Source organism: Pelodiscus sinensis, chromosome 24 (assembly GCF_052426305.1).
Source record: "Pelodiscus sinensis isolate ZL-2025 chromosome 24, ASM5242630v1, whole genome shotgun sequence".
Lineage (NCBI taxonomy): Eukaryota > Metazoa > Chordata > Testudines > Trionychidae > Pelodiscus > Pelodiscus sinensis.
In genome coordinates this window covers 4,528,556-4,547,037 of record NC_143075.1, presented here as the reverse complement: position 1 = coordinate 4,547,037, position 18,482 = coordinate 4,528,556, and the positions used below count along the sequence as shown (strand labels likewise).

The following is an 18,482-nucleotide window of genomic DNA, read 5'->3' as shown; positions in this document are numbered from 1 at the left end:
ACAAACAGTAGCAAACTCAGCTTACTTCAAATAGTGAGCTATTAATCAGAGTGTCAGTTACTTTGGCAAAGACACTCAATTAGTGCTTGACATTAGAAGTTCCCAATTTAGCAGTTAGTAAATTCTAAACAGGAACAATATGCCATGCTGTATCTGTGCTTACCTGAACAATCCCTCGTTTGTACATGGCACATAATATAAAGAGAGAGTCAGACGACCATTCTATGTACTGGATCTGATCCAGGCAAGTGTACAGTTGAAGGATCTGGAGGCTGTTCACATCTCTAACTATCAAACGGTACTGCACACATGAAGCCTGAATGCAAACAAAAATAAACAGCTTAGCTGATGCACCCATATCAGACTTATTAACTGAGACTTCAGTTCTCAGACTTGTGCTGTATCAATCACACTCCACCACACTGATCTAGAATTTAGATGCTTGGGATGCACTATGATGTATACTTTTGGATTTGTTCGTTTACAAGCCATATGATCAATTGAAAAAGAAGGTGAAAAGGGATTAATCCAAGGCATGTGTTTAAAAAAAAATGATGGTATTAATGTAAGAGTTTACAGAACTCTCCTGTGTGTTTAAGGCTGCAGGATGGAAATGTTTGATTTCAGGTTAACTTTTTATTGAAAAATGTACTAAATTTGTTTTACATTTAAAAGTAAAACACATTTCAAAACATTTCTATCACAAAAACTGTTTTGTTTTTTTTTAAATTGACACAATCCCTGGCCTCTGTTTGTCAGAGGCTGGAGAGGGATGGCAGGAGACAAATCGCTTGATCATTGTCTTCGGTCCACCCTCTCTGGGGCACCTGGTGCTGGCCACTGTCAGCAGACAGGATACTGGGCTAGATGGACCTTTGTTCTGACCCAGTACGGACGTTCTTATGTTCTAACTTACATCTAGACAAAATTCAAAAATGAGTTAAAATAGCTTCAGATATTGCACTTCTGCTATACCTTTAAAACACAGGAAGCAGACAGCACCATCAAATGCATAAAGAAAGCAAACAAAGATAGAGGAGGAAAAAAGTGGGCTGTTATAATTATACTACAGGTTGAACCTCTCTAATCGGGCATCCTTGGGACCTGACTGCTGCCAAACAAGAGAATTTGTTGGATCACAGGCGGTCAATATTGTCTAGCTGCATTACCAACACTGCCCCTGCTTGCTGGACTCTTAGAAGACATTTAGGGGTAAATTTAAACAACAGAACAGAAACTCAAAGCCAGGACTGGGGTCTGTAAACAAACTTTATGGGATCACGGGAAACCTGGCCATACCTATAATAAGTGGACACCTCTCTAACTAAAATCATGGCAGACCACAGATGTTGCGGGACCAGGGAGTGCTGGACTAGAGGTTCAATCTTTAGTTATAAAACTTGATTAGCAGTCTAAGTATTTTCAGGATTAGGGTCTATAAAAGTAAGGAAAAATATCTATTTGCTCCAGTACTACTAATTATACCTCAATTGCACCTATCTTTCAGAACTATTTTTCTTCCATTTAACATTTTCTTTTTAATAAAAAAAATTGGCTAATGCCTCATTCTGGATTAAGTTAACAACAGGCAAGTGAAGTAACACACATGTAAGCAATTGCTCAACAGACAACTCCCACAAGATCAAGGTCTCAAGGTCTTGAAAATCATCTTCTTCAAACCATACATGGGTTTAAACTTTGCAATTTTTTGTGTTTTAACAAATTAACTAAATCAGTGCATTAGAACATTTGCAATTTTTAGTTTAATTACACTGAAGGCCACATCTTTGTCCCACTGAAGTCACTGGGAACACTTTTGACCCTGAAAATTCAATTTCTGGGCTGAGATTGTGTCTGACAGTCTATCAGTTCAAAGGGTAGTTTGTATCTTGAAACTAATGTGACTGCAAGTAAGGAAGAAACATCACCAGTGGGTGTCACTATAATACTTAGTATTACTCTATCTTTACAATTCTTAGAGCAAAACAGAATTTGATACTTGAGAAGTTTATGTATTGTAACTAAACTGCTCACTAAACTATTTTGCTAAAACTAATTTTTTTTGAAGTTACTCATGCTTTTGTATCACCTGCAGTCAGGGTCGGCTCAAGCCATTCCTGCGCCCCGGGGAACAGCAGCGCGACGCATGCACAGCTCCACCCCCGGGCGCACAGCACATGCACGGCTCTGTCCCCCGGCACGCTGCGCACCTTACAGCTGCCATCAGGCGCCCCCCATAGGTTGGTGTCCCGGGCTAGCCCCCGCCTTAATCCGGCCCTGCCTGCAGTATAGAAAACTCACAAAGCATAAGGATTTGACTACAAAAAACTAAGTGATCTGCTATAGGGATGTAACCAAGTAGTTGAGTAGTCAACTAATGCTAAGCTTATCAGGTAGTCGAACACTCAACTACTCGCTTTACTGTATCAGAGGCAGCAAGGGGGACAGGAAACAGGAACCAATGCTGAAGGGACTTGGCTTAAAGCATCAGACCCTATTCACAGCAGACAGGGCTGGCCATCAACAGGGGCTGTTGCCAGAGCAGCTTCTGCATGCAACCAGCCACCTGGCACCTAAACTCATAACTTGGTCATCTGAAGAAGTGGGCTGTACCCATGAAAGCTCATGATACCATCTACATATTTTGTTAGTCTACAAAGTGCTACCAGACCTTTTGTTGGAAAAACTTAAAAAACAATGAATAGTCTAGCATAGTATTTCTTAAACTTTTTGACACCACAGAACACATAAGAACATAAGAATGGCCATACTGGGTCAGACCAAAGGTCCATCTAGCCCAGTATCCTGTCTACCAACAGTGGCCAGCACCAGGTGCCCCAGAGAGGGTGGACCGAAGACAATGATCAAGTGATTTGTCTCCTGCCATCCCTCTCCAGCCTCTGACAGACAGAGGCCAAGGTCACCATTTTATCCCCTAACACCAAACAATAGTATTTTTTATGTGGAACACCTATGAACATTTTCTTTAAAAAAATTGTAGTCTCACAAAAAAACCCACAAAAACAAAGAAGAGGTCACGGCACACCTGCAAGTTCTTCGCGGAACACCAATGTTCTGCGGAACATAGTTTAATAAACACTGGTTGAGCAGCACCTTAAAGACTAACAAAACATGCAGATGGTATCATGAGCATTCGTGGGCACAACACACTTTCTCAGATGAATGGAGTATTAAAAGTCCAGTTCCAAAATAAATAGGGGATGGGGAGGGGGCAGGAAGAAGGGGGAAAAAATAGTGAATTAGAGTGTTCATGTTGCACCTTCTCTATCAGCTTCATTAGCACAGGCACTATAATTGACAGGTACTTATTTTTCCTTCTCCCTTCTTATTCTGAGGGTCCCCCTTTTTTTCCCTCCACTCAAGCTCATCTCATCTGAAGAAGTGGGGTTTACCCATGTAAACGCACGATACTATATACTATATAGCTATCTAGTTATTTGTTAGGTCTCTAAGGTGCCACAGGACTGTTCGTGTTACACACTAACCCAGTTACCCCCTGAGACTTTTATTTGCAGTGAGTACCTTTTGACTAGAGATTCACTGGCCCACGTGCATCTACAAACTGTCCCTGGCTTTCGTTAGACATTTCCTGTCGATAGAACCGATTCTACACGAAGCTGATGGGAACGTCTCCCAGCTCATGAGAAAGACTCAGGACCAGTGTTCCCTATGCGCGCTGAACGCTTGGGCAGCCACTCAGGAGAGATTCAGGTGCCTCCCCAGCTGATTAGCAGAGCGCCCATAGCGTGTGTTTCTATTGGTGGTGCACATCCGTGCACACAACAACATTTATTCCACACAGAGATGGGAGGGGGGACAAAACCAAAACACACCCCAAGAGCGCCTTGCTCAGGACAGGCAGAGCGGGTGGGGGGGGGGGGGCTGCAGAGCGGGGGGGGGGGGCTGCAGAGCGGGTGGGGGGGGCACCCCGCCCCTCCCCCCCCAAGATTTCGGAGACCAAGCTGGGAGCTCTGGGGAAGGGGGCCGCGCCCGGGCTTTTGTTCGGCCAGGCTGACCCAGACCCCCCCGCGCGGGGCCACTCACCAGGCACCGGCCGTCGGGCGAGACCCTGCACAGCAGGCTGGAAAGCTTGAACCCCTCCGAGAAATTCATGGCGGCCCCCGGCTCCGGCGCGCAGGGTCGCGGCCCGGGGATGGGGGGGGCGGCGTGAGCTCGCCCCGCAGGGAGCCTGGCCCAGGGGCCGCTGCGGGCAGCCAGGCCCCAGCGCGGCCTGCCCCGTTGCCCTGACAACGCGGCCCCGCGGGGAACGGCAGCCGGGCCGGGCCGGGCCGCGCCTCGAGGCGGGGAGGGGGAGGGCGCAGCCGCCGCCGGATTCAAACCCGCCCGCCCGCTCCGGGCCGCCGCTAACCGCCTCCCCGCGCCGGAAGCGGGCAGGGCAGGAGGGGGGCCCATTGGGGCCGGGCCCGCCCCGGGGCAGCCTGGGAGTTGTAGTCCGGGCCGGGGTTGGGGGTCGCAGACACAGGGATTTCCCCACACCCCCCATGGCGGAGAATATCCCCCTGGAGCGCCCCCCGCCCCCCGCTTTGTGAACTGTGGCGCCATAGAGCCCGCCTGCACCGCACGGGGTCACCCCGCACGGGCCCTGACACCCCGCTGGGGAATTCGGACACCCCCCTCAGGCCACTGCACAGACACACAGCGCCGGTGTACCCGCGTGGAGAGGCGGACCCAGGGGCACCAGACAGACGGATGGCGAGGGCAAGGGATTGTGGGACAGACAGACAGGGGAGTCTATGGGACAGACAGAGGGGAGGGGTTATGTGTCGGACAGACAGAGGGGAGTCTATGGGACAGACAGACAGAGAGGGGAGGGGGTATGTGTCGGACAGACAGACAGAGGGGAGTCTATGGGACAGACAGACAGAGAGGGGGTATGTGTCGGACAGACAGACAGGGGAGTCTATGGGACAGACAGAGAGAGGGGGTATGTGTCGGACAGACAGACAGGGGAGTCTATTGAACAGACAGAGAGAGAGGGGAGGGGGTATGTGTCGGACAGACAGACGGGAGTCTATGGGACAGACAGAGAGGGGGTATGTGTCGGACAGACAGACAGAGGGGAATCTATGGGACAGACAGAGAGTGGGGGTATGTGGGACAGACAGACAGGGTAAGTGTGGGACAGGCGAGTATGTGTGGTATAGAGAGACAGAGGGGCTGTGTATGGGACAGACTGGCAGGTAAGTGTGGAAGAGACAGCAGACAGGAGAGGTCTGCATGTAACAGACAGCAGGGTGTGTGTGGGACAGAGAGACAGGCAGGTGTGAGGGGGATGGAGAGAGGTCTGGGAGGACAGGCCGGGGTTGGAGACACACAGATGGCTGCGGCGAGCTCTGTTGTTCGGGACACACAGAGACTGGACTGTCAGAGGTCCCACCTGATTTATTATCTAGCTCGTGGCGCTAGTGAGGGGCCAGGTAATTCAGTGGCTCGGACAGAGGTGGGGGGGCGTCTCTACTGTGCACGGAGGGGAACTGGTGACCTCTCCAGAGCTGGGTGTCTCCTCCTGGACATCCTTCTCGTTTCACTGCGGGATGCGGCTGGTGCCGACTAACACCGGGAAATGCCACGCAGCGCCTACATCTGCGTTAATCTGGTCACGCCGCTGTTAATCCATCTGCAGGTGCCTCCTGCAGCTATAGAGCAAGCGCCTTACTTTTATCCTGTCCGTGCGGGATAACTGTCCAGCCAGCTGCCTGTCCAGCTGTCTGTACGTCTCAGGTGGAAACGAACTCCTCCCTGGGAATGCACGCCTGAGAATCTTTGGTATCAGTTATTTATATACGTGCATACAAAACTCATACAAGCCAGGTAAAGAAATATCACATGTTCGTTCTACTCCTAAAGCTTTACATCTGTTTCCATACATTTCGATGAATTTTGCCAGTTTTACCCTTCAATAGTCTCTCCTTTCTGCGATACAATCATCCCAAACCCTCATCTTTCCCTTCCTACCTCGGCAATATTTTAAATATCATTGTAAATAATTTTTTCTCACCTTTTTAGCTATAAGAAATAAATGATGCTATAGTTAATGTGACGATTCAGAGATGGGGTTTTGGTTTGTGTTGGTTTTGTTGACACCTCACTGCTGTATGTTTTGTTTACAATCCGATTGCAAGCATCCACCTATAACTATATTGTCACACATGCGTTTTTCAACGAATTCACCGCTAAACCTTTCAGAAATTTTTTTTGGCCAAGAATTGTTTAAAATTTGGACCCAACAATAAGTGCTGTTACTGTTTAAAAGGATGCAATGCTTTTCTGCTGAAGATGTTTATTACTATGTGACCAAATCCTACCGAATTTGTTTAAATAGCAGATAAAGGAGGGAGAACAAGATATTTCTGGCTTCATACTATAAAATATGATAGCTTCATACTATACAAAGTCCTATCAGCAAAACTTTTATACGCAACTGGTCATTTCAAGGGCTCTATCCTGGGGAGTTTTGCCGAAATAAAGACTGCATGACATTTTATTTATTAAGATTCAAGAGGGGTTAGTCTGTAACAGAAAAAACTTAAAAAACAACAAATAGTCTAATAGCACCTTAAAGACTAGAAGACTAGATGTTTTGTTAGTCTTTAAGGTGCTACTAGACTATTTGTTGTTTTTATTTTATTATTATTATTATTATTAATATTAATAATAATAATAATAATAATTAATAATGTAATGTTGTTTGTTGTCAGGTCCCCACTGTGCTACAATAATAGCTCTGCTCTGCAGAACCATCTCTGGTATTAAAATAAGGAGTTAGCATCGCCTACCTTTGCAGAAAAGAGTATTTTGAATCTGCAAATCGTCAGTTTTACAATGTAGGGTTACAAAAAGCAAACGGATTCCTCTCTGCACTAACGAATGGAGCCCTTGTACTAAAGACAAAATATGTGTTACTAATTCTCTCCTGCTTTTAATTTGCTCTTTATTTTCATTTCTGTAGCAGAGAGTTTTATTCTCCCTGCTTCTCCAGTCTCTGTTTACCTGCAGTATCTGAGTGGCGTTAATTTGATACCAGAATTGGATGCCGGTGCACCTGACGTGATTTCCTGGAAATAGGTTACGAATTAAAAAAAACCCACTTAACGGTCACAGAGACATAACAGGAGAAAATATGCACGTGTGTCCACGATGCTGCCTTGGAATGACCATTTATTTCCACACTATTGTGTTGAGGGAGGTGTACACCCTAGCGGTTCTGTGTGATAAACTATTGTTCGGGGTATTCTGCGGGGGACTAATGCGCGGTATTTCCAATGGCTTGAATTATCTAGTCTCAGCTGCGCACCTCGTATCCAGTGTTGGGTTTAAGTGTCACGGGGAGCGGTTTTAAACTAAAACCCTTCCTAGAAAAAGCTCCGAAATCTCGCACAGCTCCGGCGAAAGACCAGCCTCCCCTTCTCCCTCTTGTCCTTCCGAAAGGAAATGAGGCGGGGGTCGGGGAGGGAAGAGGATGCGCCTGGACCCTCTTTAAAAGGACCAGAGAGCTGGGGGAGTGGGGCCGGTGTGTAAATCGGAGCCGAGAGGAAAAGTGAAGGAAGTCTGGGGAGCTCAGGGGTGGGCCGCCTGGGGGCCAGAGGCGCACCCGGCTGGGACAGAGCTGTGTGGGGCAGGCGGGGGGGGGTCTCTGTCCTGGCACCTCCCTCCTCTCCCTGCACAGACACCCCCAGGCAGGCCACCCCCAAGCTTGGCCCCGCTGGTCCTTCTCCCCCGCTCAGGCCAGGGGAGCATCCAGCGGGGCGGCTGCCCGGGGCCCCTTTGCCCTGCCAGGAGCTGCCCCGGCCCCGGTCTTTGCAATCTCGTCCCTTCCCCCCTCGCGGCCCTTCCCGCCCGCACAGCGCGGAAAGGCGCCGCCAGCTGTCCCCAGCCGGCTGGCGCGGAGCAGCGCGCGGCGGCGCGGCGCGGGCAGGCAGGGGTTAAGGCGGCCTTGTGCGCGGCCCCCGGGACCCCGCAGGGCGGCTGGCATCTGGCGGAGGCGGAGGCGGAGGAGGGGACACCGACCCCCAGCCCGGCCGGGGAGGCGCGGCGCGGGGCCCAGCGCAGCCCGGCTCTGCCCTGCCAGGGGCACCGATGCCACCCATCGCCCGCCCGGGCGCACAGACCGCGGCCGCTGCAGCCAGGTAGGGCCGGGCTGGGGCTCAGCCCGCTGGGAGGGGGGCTCAGCGCGCCCGGGGCGGGCAGCCGGTGGAGGCTGGGCTGGGGGGCACGCTCGGGACTCGCCCTCTGCGCGCCCCGATCCTCCTGTCCTGCCCCAGAGCAGGTCCCTCGGCCTTTCTCCTCCAGACCCTCCACCTGCGGGGCCTGTAGCTCGGGGGGGGGGGGCACTCAAGGGAGGGGGCACCCAGGAGCCTACTGAAAAGCTGGGTTCATCCTGGGGTAGCAGCTCTCTCACCCCATCCCCCTCCCCACATGGCAGTGCCCGGCTGAGCCTTCAAACTTCACTCCCCGGACAGAAATCCCCCCACCCCCTGCAGCGGCGCCTTCGCGGGTAGCCCAAGGAAAACGGGGCGTGAGTCTCCTCAGGTGTCGGGTCTGCAGCTATTTACACACAGAAAGGCAGGAGTAGGACCCACAGCTGCCGGCACGTGTGGAGCGATCCCTTGTTCTCCCCGGGACTGCGCGCCCATGTCTTCCCGGGTCACTGCAGCCTCTGGTCAGTGTCAATCTATTTCAACCCGGAGATGGTGACATGAGAGTTTGGACGGTAGGACGCTTTCACCACCTCCCGCATGGCTGGGGTGGGCAAGAGAGGCCCTTTGGAAAGGGGAGCCTGGCTATGACATCAGTACCTACGGGTTGATTCTCCCTCACGCTGGGATCATTTCAGTGAAATCAGAGCTATATGGCAGAGCAAAACTGGTGAAAGCAAGAGGAGAATCGGGCCCCATTTCTAGTTAAGTGCAGTGCGAGAAACCTGTCTGGGAATAGCCTGGGATGCCTGGTTCTTCTGGCCTGACACTCTTATTGGGGGGAAAGGAGGGTAGGCAGGGGGAAAATCATCCATCCCTCAGCTTCCCCAACAGCTGGCTCAGAATAGGTCTCCAAGATCAGAGCCAAGGTGGCAGCGTCCTCTTGAGTCTGCTGCAGGTTTACACATTAGAACCTCCCGAGCTAAGGGATGAATATGGGACAAGCTTTCAAAGCAGCCCATTTGCAGCAGCCACATTTCAAACTCAGGAGATGTTTGAAGGGGGTGAGTTGCAAAGAATGCTTTGTGAAAGACGGAAAATATTGCGCTTTGCTCAAAAAAGAAGTTTTAGACAAAGCAGGACACAGGTGTAACACTTCTACCCAAAGTCTGTTCTCATTTCCTTGGGTGTAAATTTAATTTTCTTTTCTACCTGGGTATTTTGATGGCCATAGTACTTTAGCGCAGTGAAGTAAAATAGAATAAAACCAATGGGCTGAAGAAAATCAAATTAAGCAGGATTTACACCAGTAAGTATAAATGACAGCAACATTTGGCCTGGCCTACTAACTACCATGAAGTTTCTTCTGTCTTATACTGGTTTAATTCAGGGCAGAATTTAACCCTCTGATTTAACTGGACTTACACTAGATTTACCCCGCTGTAACGGAGAGAAGAACCTAGCTCACTGTGTGTTCCAGATCCAGTCACCTTAATCCTGAGAGAGCATGTTAGTGACCCTGCAGGAGTGAACTGTATTTTGTTACTATGGCTGTTGCCATGGATGCCAGGGTAACCAACTAGGAACATTATACAGGTGAGGGAGCCAAGCTACAAAATGTAACAGAACTTTTAAAACAAAGATAGAGAAGTGTTCTCTGGAGAATTAGCCGAACATGAGCACTGACAAAGGACAGGCTCGTGCTGTCTAGGTTTTAATTGTATTGGGCAATGGAGAGTTCCACCCACAGCTCTTTCCCAGCTCTGAGATGTTACTTGATTTTATTTGCATATGCTTGGTCAGTCAAAGGTGGGAAATTCTGCTTGTCCTCCCAGGACAGGTGTATGTCTTTTCCTTATAATAAGTAATGTTTATATTTTCGCTTGACAGAATTTGATTTTTAATATAACGTTGACAAATAATATCCATGTTTATTTTGAAGCTTTTTACGCTTTTATTTATTTAAATTTTCACATTAGTGCAAAATTAAGGGTGTAAGCCTTTTTTATGTTTGTTGATTTAAATTTTCATAGTTGCAGGAAATTATGGAGAGGGTTCAGACAATAAGGGATTAAACAGTTATCTAATGACAGTAAGCACAGATTCAGAGTTAAATATAAGCATGAAAACACAAATTGTGTATGTCACATGTCAATATAAAGTAAATATCCTTAAATCAGACTAATAAGTTCTCAAGATGATTTTTTCCTGTTTTGCTGACTGTAAAATTTGATTATTGCAAATGGAAATATTTTGGTTTGTATGTGTGGTGAAATCAACATTTACTGACAGTCACCAATAAAAATCGAATCCTTACAAACCTATTTATATTTTGAGGGGGTTTTTGCAAACAAAAATTGAATTGAAACAGCTTTATTCTAATTCAACAAGTTGTTTGCTGAAATTATTTCAAATAGAAAGTTTGGGGGACAGTGAAGCATTTTAAGGAGTGTTTAATTCTTTGTTTTTTTCTTAAAATATAACAGAGCAGAGCAATAAACTCCAAGAGTTTCAATAAGAGCTCTAGGCAAGACAGATTATCCACCTTCATAGAGTTTCTTTCCCTGTAAGAACTGAATATACAATGTCCTCTTATATAGGAAGGAGGGGGAAAAGGGTGTCTTAGTGGGCAATATAATGTTGCTAGTCTGGTCCATTCCAGTCCTCTTGATATGTTGATTTTGGGCCAGTCACCAGTCTTACCTGTGTGTTAATTTACCTATATGTAGAATGGATAGAAGGGTGCTTGAGAGTCTTAACTAATGCTTTGAGATCCTTAGGTGACAGGTGCTATAGAAAGGCAAATTGTTAACAACCTGGTGTCCCTTGGAAAAAGAAGAAAATATCTTTCTTAAATGAATATTCTGCCCCGAGGTTAGATGGAGCCGGAATAATAACCACTCCAGTGACATTGTTATTCACACGTGGGCATAAATGAGAAGTTCATTGCTGCTTAGAAGACTACAGTTAATTCACAGTATGATGCATACAGCCCAACCACAGAATGGATAATGACTTAGAAGTTTCTCTGCCTTATCTGAGGTGTTTCCCCCCTTTGCAATCTGAACACATTCTCAGCATCTGAGAATAACATGTTTTGTGCCAAGTGCCATCTGGAGATTCAATTCACTTTATTACCTTTGCCAGTTATAGGGTGATTAATTGCCCACCTGCTGTTTCTGGCTGCAGTGGGGGTTCCCCTGAGAGACCCTCTCTGGGGAACCTGTCTGTGTAATGAGGAAAATGTTCTTACGTTTAAAGTTACAGCCAGTGTTTCAAGTCATCTGCGATGTTGGCCCAGCAGAGACTAGCCATACCTAATGTCCTCAAAACCAAACTTGCCTTAGGCCTGGTTTACTCACAGGTTAGCATGTGATTCTTTACCAAAGTAATACAAGAGGAACAAACCTTTAGTGTGGATGCCATTATCCCAATATGAGGGGACCTTATACCAGTATGAGAATAGCTCTATAAAGCACCATTATACTGATAGAACATTCACACTAGAAGCTGGTAGCTCTTTAATTATACCAGTACTAGAAGGCCTGCGTTGCTCAGGTCCTTCGGAGTAGGGGACTATGGTGTGGGGGAGAAGGGCTCAGGGCAGGGAATGAGGGTTACTTGTCCTCAGGGTGGCAGGGCCTGCCCAGGAGGAGGGGGCAGAGCAGGCACACCTGGCTGCTGACTTCTCCTTGGGGTGGGTCTTTCTATGGTCATGGGTGAGTATAACTGTCCCTCCTCTCACCCTCCTCTCTTTTCATTTGACATGAAACAATCGAATTCCAGGCACATCCCATTGTCCTGGCACAACCAAGCTCTGACATTGCTTTACGTTAGGTGAAGAAGAAGGTGCCTACCGAATGTGGTGGTCCTAGCTCTTGCCATTTAGGAGGAGCTCTTGAACAAACGGACTCGCAGATGGGTGGACGGACAGACAGATGCACATTTTTAAAATACATAGATAGTGAGAGGTAAAACTCTCTAGTGTAAAATCTAAATGTCTCTCGTGGCTAAATTCCATTGATCTTAAGAGCCTATTCAGATTTTCAAAAGCACCCAGAGCCCCATTTTGAAAGGTCTGTGTAGGAGTCTAAATAGCTTTAAAGATCCATCCAGAAGAGACTTGCTCCAGGTCAGCAGAAAGTCTTCTAAATCCTAGTCCAATGTCTTAACCACGGAGCCATTCTTCCAAACCTCAGCTGCTCAAAGAGAATACTGTTATCTACACAAACTTCCGGCTGGTATTTTGAATAATAAAGAAAAGGGAGATGTGTGTACTATATATGCTCATATAAACGGCTATTGAACATACTTTGCTTTTAGCAACACTTTAAGTCTGATAATCAAGTAATGATAAGGCACAGGGATTGAAATAATAATTATGCAAATAGTACAAGCAATCAGCACACTATTTAATAAGATGTGATATGCAACACCATGTGATTAGATACCAATTTCCTTATGCTTCCTTTCACATTCCACATTCCCTACAGTCCACAAATGTCAACAAAACTGTCTCATAATTAGAAGAGCCCCCTATATGTATACATATATTTTAACAAAAGCATGTTCCAGCTTGCTTCCTGAGTCTTAATTTCTGATCAGAAGCAGTCTTCTGACTAATTATTGGCAGTAATGAGAGAAGACGCATCAGCGTGTGAAAGTTTCCCTTGGCAAATTCAAAACGAACTATCCTGGTAAACAAGACTTGGATAAAAAAGGGAAATTCATAAGACTCTGAGAAAAAGGCAAAGTAGATTTGAGTTTAAATAAAATGAGGGAAGACTAGCTAGGTTATGTTAAAATCAGTATTAAAAGTGTAAGACAAGTCAGGCTTCATTTCAGTTTCACAGGTAAACAAACTGCACCCTTTTTTTATAACAGTTTAATTTGCACACTGAGTGTCCTTGTTTCTTCATTACTCAAGATCTCAATTCCTTTGTTGTTCCGAATTAGTGAGGCAGCAGGTGCAGCCTTTTTTAGAGCCGAACGGTTGCATAAAAACAAATTTCCACCGGCTTCTTTCTTTCCTTGTCTCAGGGTGGTTTAAAGTACCATTCATTCTGAGTCTCTTAGGACTGGAGGAAGTATTTATATACCTCTGCAGTTACAACTGCGTCTGGCCTGGCTGTCAATCACAGTCTAGAGCCAATATCTAGAGCCCCCATTGCCCCACCTCCTGGGGAAAAGCAGCCAATCAGAGAGATCTCCCCAGGCTGGGCTGATATTAGCTGGAGGTTCTTCTGTCACCAGAGCAGCTCCTGCCCTGGCTGCTCTGTTGTGACCCCCAACTCCTTGCACTGCCCTCTCTGTACCTCCAGCATCTTCTCTTCCTCTGCCAGGCCTAGCTCAGCTGCATTCCCTCCTGCATCTTCACCAGCTCACCACTCACTCAGCTCAAGCATATTTCCTGGCCACCCCCTTGAATCCGCTTCCTGTCCTCACCTAGACACTGCCAACCCCTGCATGGAACGCTGCCCCCCCCCCAACGCTTCTCTTGTCATGTGACCTGGCCCTCCTCTCTGCCATCCTTTGCGTGGAACACTGACTCATGCTTCTCGTGTCATGTGACCTCCTGTGCCTGCTTCACACCCCTCCCCAGAGCTCACTGTGCCCAGCAGACACCTCTGGCACAGCCCCTGGTGTGCTTTGTGGGTCTGAACTGCTCCCATGGGAGCTGGACTGAGGTGTGTGAGCTCCTTGGGACAAGGACAGTTTCTTTGTAGAGCTCACTCCAATGCAAAACCTCAGACTTTGAAACTGAAAACACGTCACTGCTACTGTCGGCTGAGACGTGCAGCCAGCCACTGAGAGAGAGAGCAACATATTGTGCTGCTGCCTGTGATGGGCATAGTCAGCACAAGAGGTACTACAGAGATTCCTCTGCCTGCAGCACCAAATGGGCACACTGATAATAATGCATATTCCGGCAGTGACAAGACCTGCAATCCTAGAGGAAGGCCCGATAAGCCCCATGGCGCCAGGCGCTGCACAAACATATATCCAGAAAGACAGTCCTTGCCTAGAAGAACTTATAATCTTCACAGAGAACACAATATAAACACAGGTCATGCTAGGTTAAGAATTTGTGCATATGTAGTCCACCAAAAGGTATTACTCTCATGACCTATTGTAGCCAAGCTGAACTTTTGGAAATGAAACATGTTTTTCACCCATGAAAATAAACGATTGTATGTTCATCTCAGGCAAAGTGAACATGTCATCACTAATGCATTCAGACCCTTGTAAAATGTCAACCTATAATGAATACATCAGAACATCTTTGTACAGGTTGAACTTCTCTAGTCCGACTCTCTCAAAACCTGACCAGTGCCAAACCAGAGAATTTTCCTGACCACAGGACATCAATTTTGTCTAGCAGCATTGCCAACTCTTCCACAGCTTTCTGGGAGTAAATTTACATTTAGGGGTAAATTAGAGCTAAATAACAGCACTGACCACTGAGAGCCAGAGCTGGTGGCTGTAAACAAACTTTATGGGACAATGGGAAACTTAGCCACACCCATGAAAAGTGGATATCCAGCTAACTAAAATCATTCCGGATGATGGATGTTTCTGGACCAGAGAGTTCTGGACTAGAGAAGTTCAACCTGTATATGTGGGAATAAAACACACAACTATTCTAACCACAGACAGAAGTCTACCCTATTAAGTATGTTTTGGAGATGCCTAGTCCAGACTTTTGGTTATTGTTACCCACCGCATAGGACTAAGCAAACAAGTTAAAATGATGTTTTTAAAAGCAAGAAGACACGTCAGTTTCCTTTTTCAAGCGTCTGATTGGAGTGAAACACATAAACATCAGCAAGACTGAGAAGAGAGTACGAAGTTATTGTACAATTTCATAACGAAAAGATAATTAGCATATTAGTTGGAGGCTCTGCAGAGCATTTCCTATTGTTTTCAATCACAAATGGAGGGGCCTTTGCTGGCGACTGCTCTAGGCACAGCTTTTCCCACCCACATGCAGCTGTCATTGGAGCGCAGGTGCCTGTGATAAATTGTACTACTCGACAACTGTCTGAAGAGAGAGAGAAAACTCCTGGGCTCCTGAGCATGAGCGATCACCTTGTGATAGCCTCATTCACGCAGTAGTTGATTAAACACTAATACAACAGAGCCTGTCCATTCATGGGCATGTTTACCATGAGGGAGTTAGCCGGCATTTCTGGAGCCCTATATAAGTCAACCTTGCTGAGCTTAAGTGACCATCTTAATTCCTGGGCACAGTTGGTCGCCCGTTCCCCTCCCCTTGGAACTCCCTTCTGTTCCAGGAAGGAGAGCGCAAGCCCTTGCCACACTTTTCACATAGCTTTCAACAGCTCCAATGTCATCGCCTAGGCGACCAGGACGCTCCTTGCTTGTAGTGCAGCAAATAACGTAGAGTCACAATACCAGGCCTCCCCTTGTCTGCTGGAGACCTCCGGGGGAACTCAAAACGCTCAGGGCTCCAGAGCAGGTAGGGGGCCCAGGGCCGTGTGTGTGTGTGCGTGTGCGTGTGCGTGCGTGTGTGAGATTTATTAGCACAGACTCTCTCTGGATTTCTCAGTGTGGCATCTAGAGGATGACTTGTGGCTGCTTTGCTCCCTAGGGTAGTTCTATGACATTAAGCATCGTGGGTACTTTGAGCCAATGTGTTGCTGATCCAAAATTCTAGCACTGGTGGAGAAAAATGGCAGCAACGCCTCGGATAAAAACCCTGTGTGGTAGATCGTTAGATGCCTGGTGCAGGTCACCTGCAGAGTGACAGAGGGAAGTTGTGTCATGCCTGAATTACCACAGCAGACTTCAGGGGTGTTACATTGATACTGAAAGGTGGAACTTATCTTCCAGGACTAAGAGGGGTGGCTTTAATTTAGTCTGCTCTCCCCTCACAAAACTCCCAAAGACTTTTCTTTCCTGCCTCTCTCTGTACCAGTCCATCTTCCCACTTCATCGCTCTAAGCTAGGATTCTAGGGTTCTAAGAACTAGAAGGGACTTTGAGAGTCAAGTCCAGTCCCCAAGCACCATGTCGATCAGTGGTTTCCCAATGGGGGGCTGTGACCCAACACTCGGTCGTGGAATGTCGGGCGCTGGGTCTGGTTGCTACAGGGGGTCAGGTGAGCAGTGGGGGCGCTAAGGCAGCTACTTGCCTGTCCTGGCATCACGGGCTGTGCTGCACCCCAGAAGTGGCTGGCAGGAGGCCCGGCTCTTAGGTGGGGAGGAGAGTGCACAGGGCTCCCCGCACTGCCCCTGCCCCGAGCACTAGCTCCGCACGCCCATTGGCTGGGAACCTGCTGCGGCTGCTTCTGGGGGCAGCATGTCCTGCGGTGCCAAGAGAAGCAGGAAGCTGCCTTAGCCCCCCCAATGCACCGCTGACTGGGAGCTGCACAAGGTAACCCCCTCCTACGCCCCAAAGCTCTCATCCTCAGCCCCAGCCTGGAGCCCATACTCTGTTCAAATTATGTTGGGTCACAGCATCAACGATTTTCTTCAACTGGGTCACAAGAAAAAAAGTTGGAAAACTGCTGATCTAGATGTTTGCCTCCTGCTCTTAAAATTCTCCAATGACTCCCCAACCTCCCCAGGCAATTCATTCCAGCATTTCACCACCCTGACAGGCAGGAAGTTTTTCCTAATGTCCAACCTAAACCTCCCTGGCTGCAGTTGAAGCCCCTTGCTTCTTGTCCTAACCTCAGAGGTCAAGGAGAACAATTGGTCTCCCTCCTCCTTGTTCGTGGATTCATCACTGTGATGGCTGTTTTCCAAACAATTGGGGGTTCCTTTAATTTCTTCTGTTCTCCCATCACAAGAGGAATAATTTCTCCTCTGTAGGAGGCATCATGGGTTAGCCAGTGCTCAGTGCCTGGAACAGAAACATCCCCTGCTCCCTTAGGATACTGCATGACTGACCTGTTTGACGGTTATGAACTAGACACAGCGTAGGATCTGTAAGATACAGTACATGCCGTGCCTGTCTTAGGAGGTGGTTATGCATCAGCAAAACCTGAGCCCAGCAATCTCAGACAGCATTACCTCGGGCTGGGGAGACGTCTAGAGAAACCCCGGGAAAGGCCCTGCTGTTCATGGTAGGGAGGCACAGAGAAAGGCCAATGGCTGCTGAGGTGTTGGGCAGAATTTGAGACTCAGGTGGGCTTTGGCAAAGCTTAATATTGCTCGTCCCTTCATGCAGGCTCCATGTTCCAGCTCTGAATGGAAGAGAGTCTGATTAATTACAGTAGTCACAGGTTGTCACCCGAGGATCTCAAAGCAGTTGCCAAGCTCAATTCACTCTCTTAACCACCTCTGGTTCGGGTGAGCATCTTTGAACATATTTACAGATGGGGAGAGTGAGGTACAAATTGAGTCATGTGACATGAAGGCCACGCATGGAGGTCTGTGGGAGAGCTGGAAATAGCACCCAGGAGTGCTGATCCCCTCCCCTGTTCTAAACACTAGACAGGCAGCACTCCCTTTCTGGAAACACAGCTGCCTTGTTGTCTCTTAACAGTTCTCAGTGGCACTGATGAACGTAGGGCAGACAGCCTGTTTGGGTGTGAGTCTTTCCCTCTCAGGGCATGGCTGAAAGCTGTTGGATAATGTGAATTTAAGGTGCCCCCTCTGATGTCTGGCACCTTGCACGCTCATTTACACCAGTGCATAATGGGTACAGAATAGATTCATAGAACTGGCAGTGACCTTGAGAGATCATCAAGTCCAGTCCCCTGCCCTCGTGGCAGGACCAAGCACCATCTAGATCATCCCTGACAGGTGTCTGTCTAACCTGCTCTTCAATATCTCCAGTGATGGAGATTCCACAACCTCCCTTGGCAATTGATTCCAGTGTTTAACCACCCTGACAGGCAGGAATTTTTCCTGATGTCCAACCTAAACCTCCCTTGCTTCAATTTAAGTCCACTACTTCTTGTCCTATCCTTAGAGGCCAAGGAGAACTATTTTTCTCTCTTCTCCTTGCAACACCCTTTTAGGTACTTAGAAACTGCTATTATGTCCCCTCTCAGTTTGGTCTTTTCCAAACTAAACAAACCCATTTTTTTCAGTCTTCCCTCATAGCTCATGGTTTCTAGACCTTCAACCATTTTTGTTGCTCTTCTCTGGACCTTGTCCAATTTCTCCACATCTTTCTTGAAATGTGGTGCCCAGAACTGGACACAATCCTCCAACTGAGGCCTAATCAGTGCAGCGCAGAGCAGAGCAATGACTTCTCGTGTCTTGCTCACAACACCCCTGACAATGCAGCCCAGAATATCACCAGAGCAGAATGGTAGCATTTCATTTGCACA

At 47.8% G+C, this 18,482-nt stretch overlaps 2 protein-coding genes across 2 annotated transcripts in view; one reads left to right on the top strand and one right to left on the bottom strand.

Moving 5' to 3' along the window:
* WRAP73 (WD repeat containing, antisense to TP73) overlaps positions 1–4,452 on the bottom strand; it is a 35,320-nt gene extending 30,868 nt beyond the window's left edge. The window contains exons 1-2 of the mRNA XM_075906622.2: positions 4,066–4,452; positions 164–316 (exon numbers count right to left, since the gene is read on the bottom strand). Coding sequence (XP_075762737.2) covers positions 164–316; positions 4,066–4,434 — 522 coding nt within the window. The 5' untranslated portion in view covers positions 4,435–4,452. The remainder of the gene's footprint in view (positions 1–163; positions 317–4,065) is intronic.
* A 3,568-nt stretch (positions 4,453–8,020) lies between these two features.
* TP73 (tumor protein p73) overlaps positions 8,021–18,482 on the top strand; it is a 110,554-nt gene continuing 100,092 nt past the window's right edge. Inside the window, exon 1 of the mRNA XM_075906809.2 lies at positions 8,021–8,168. Coding sequence (XP_075762924.2) covers positions 8,119–8,168 — 50 coding nt within the window. The 5' untranslated portion in view covers positions 8,021–8,118. The remainder of the gene's footprint in view (positions 8,169–18,482) is intronic.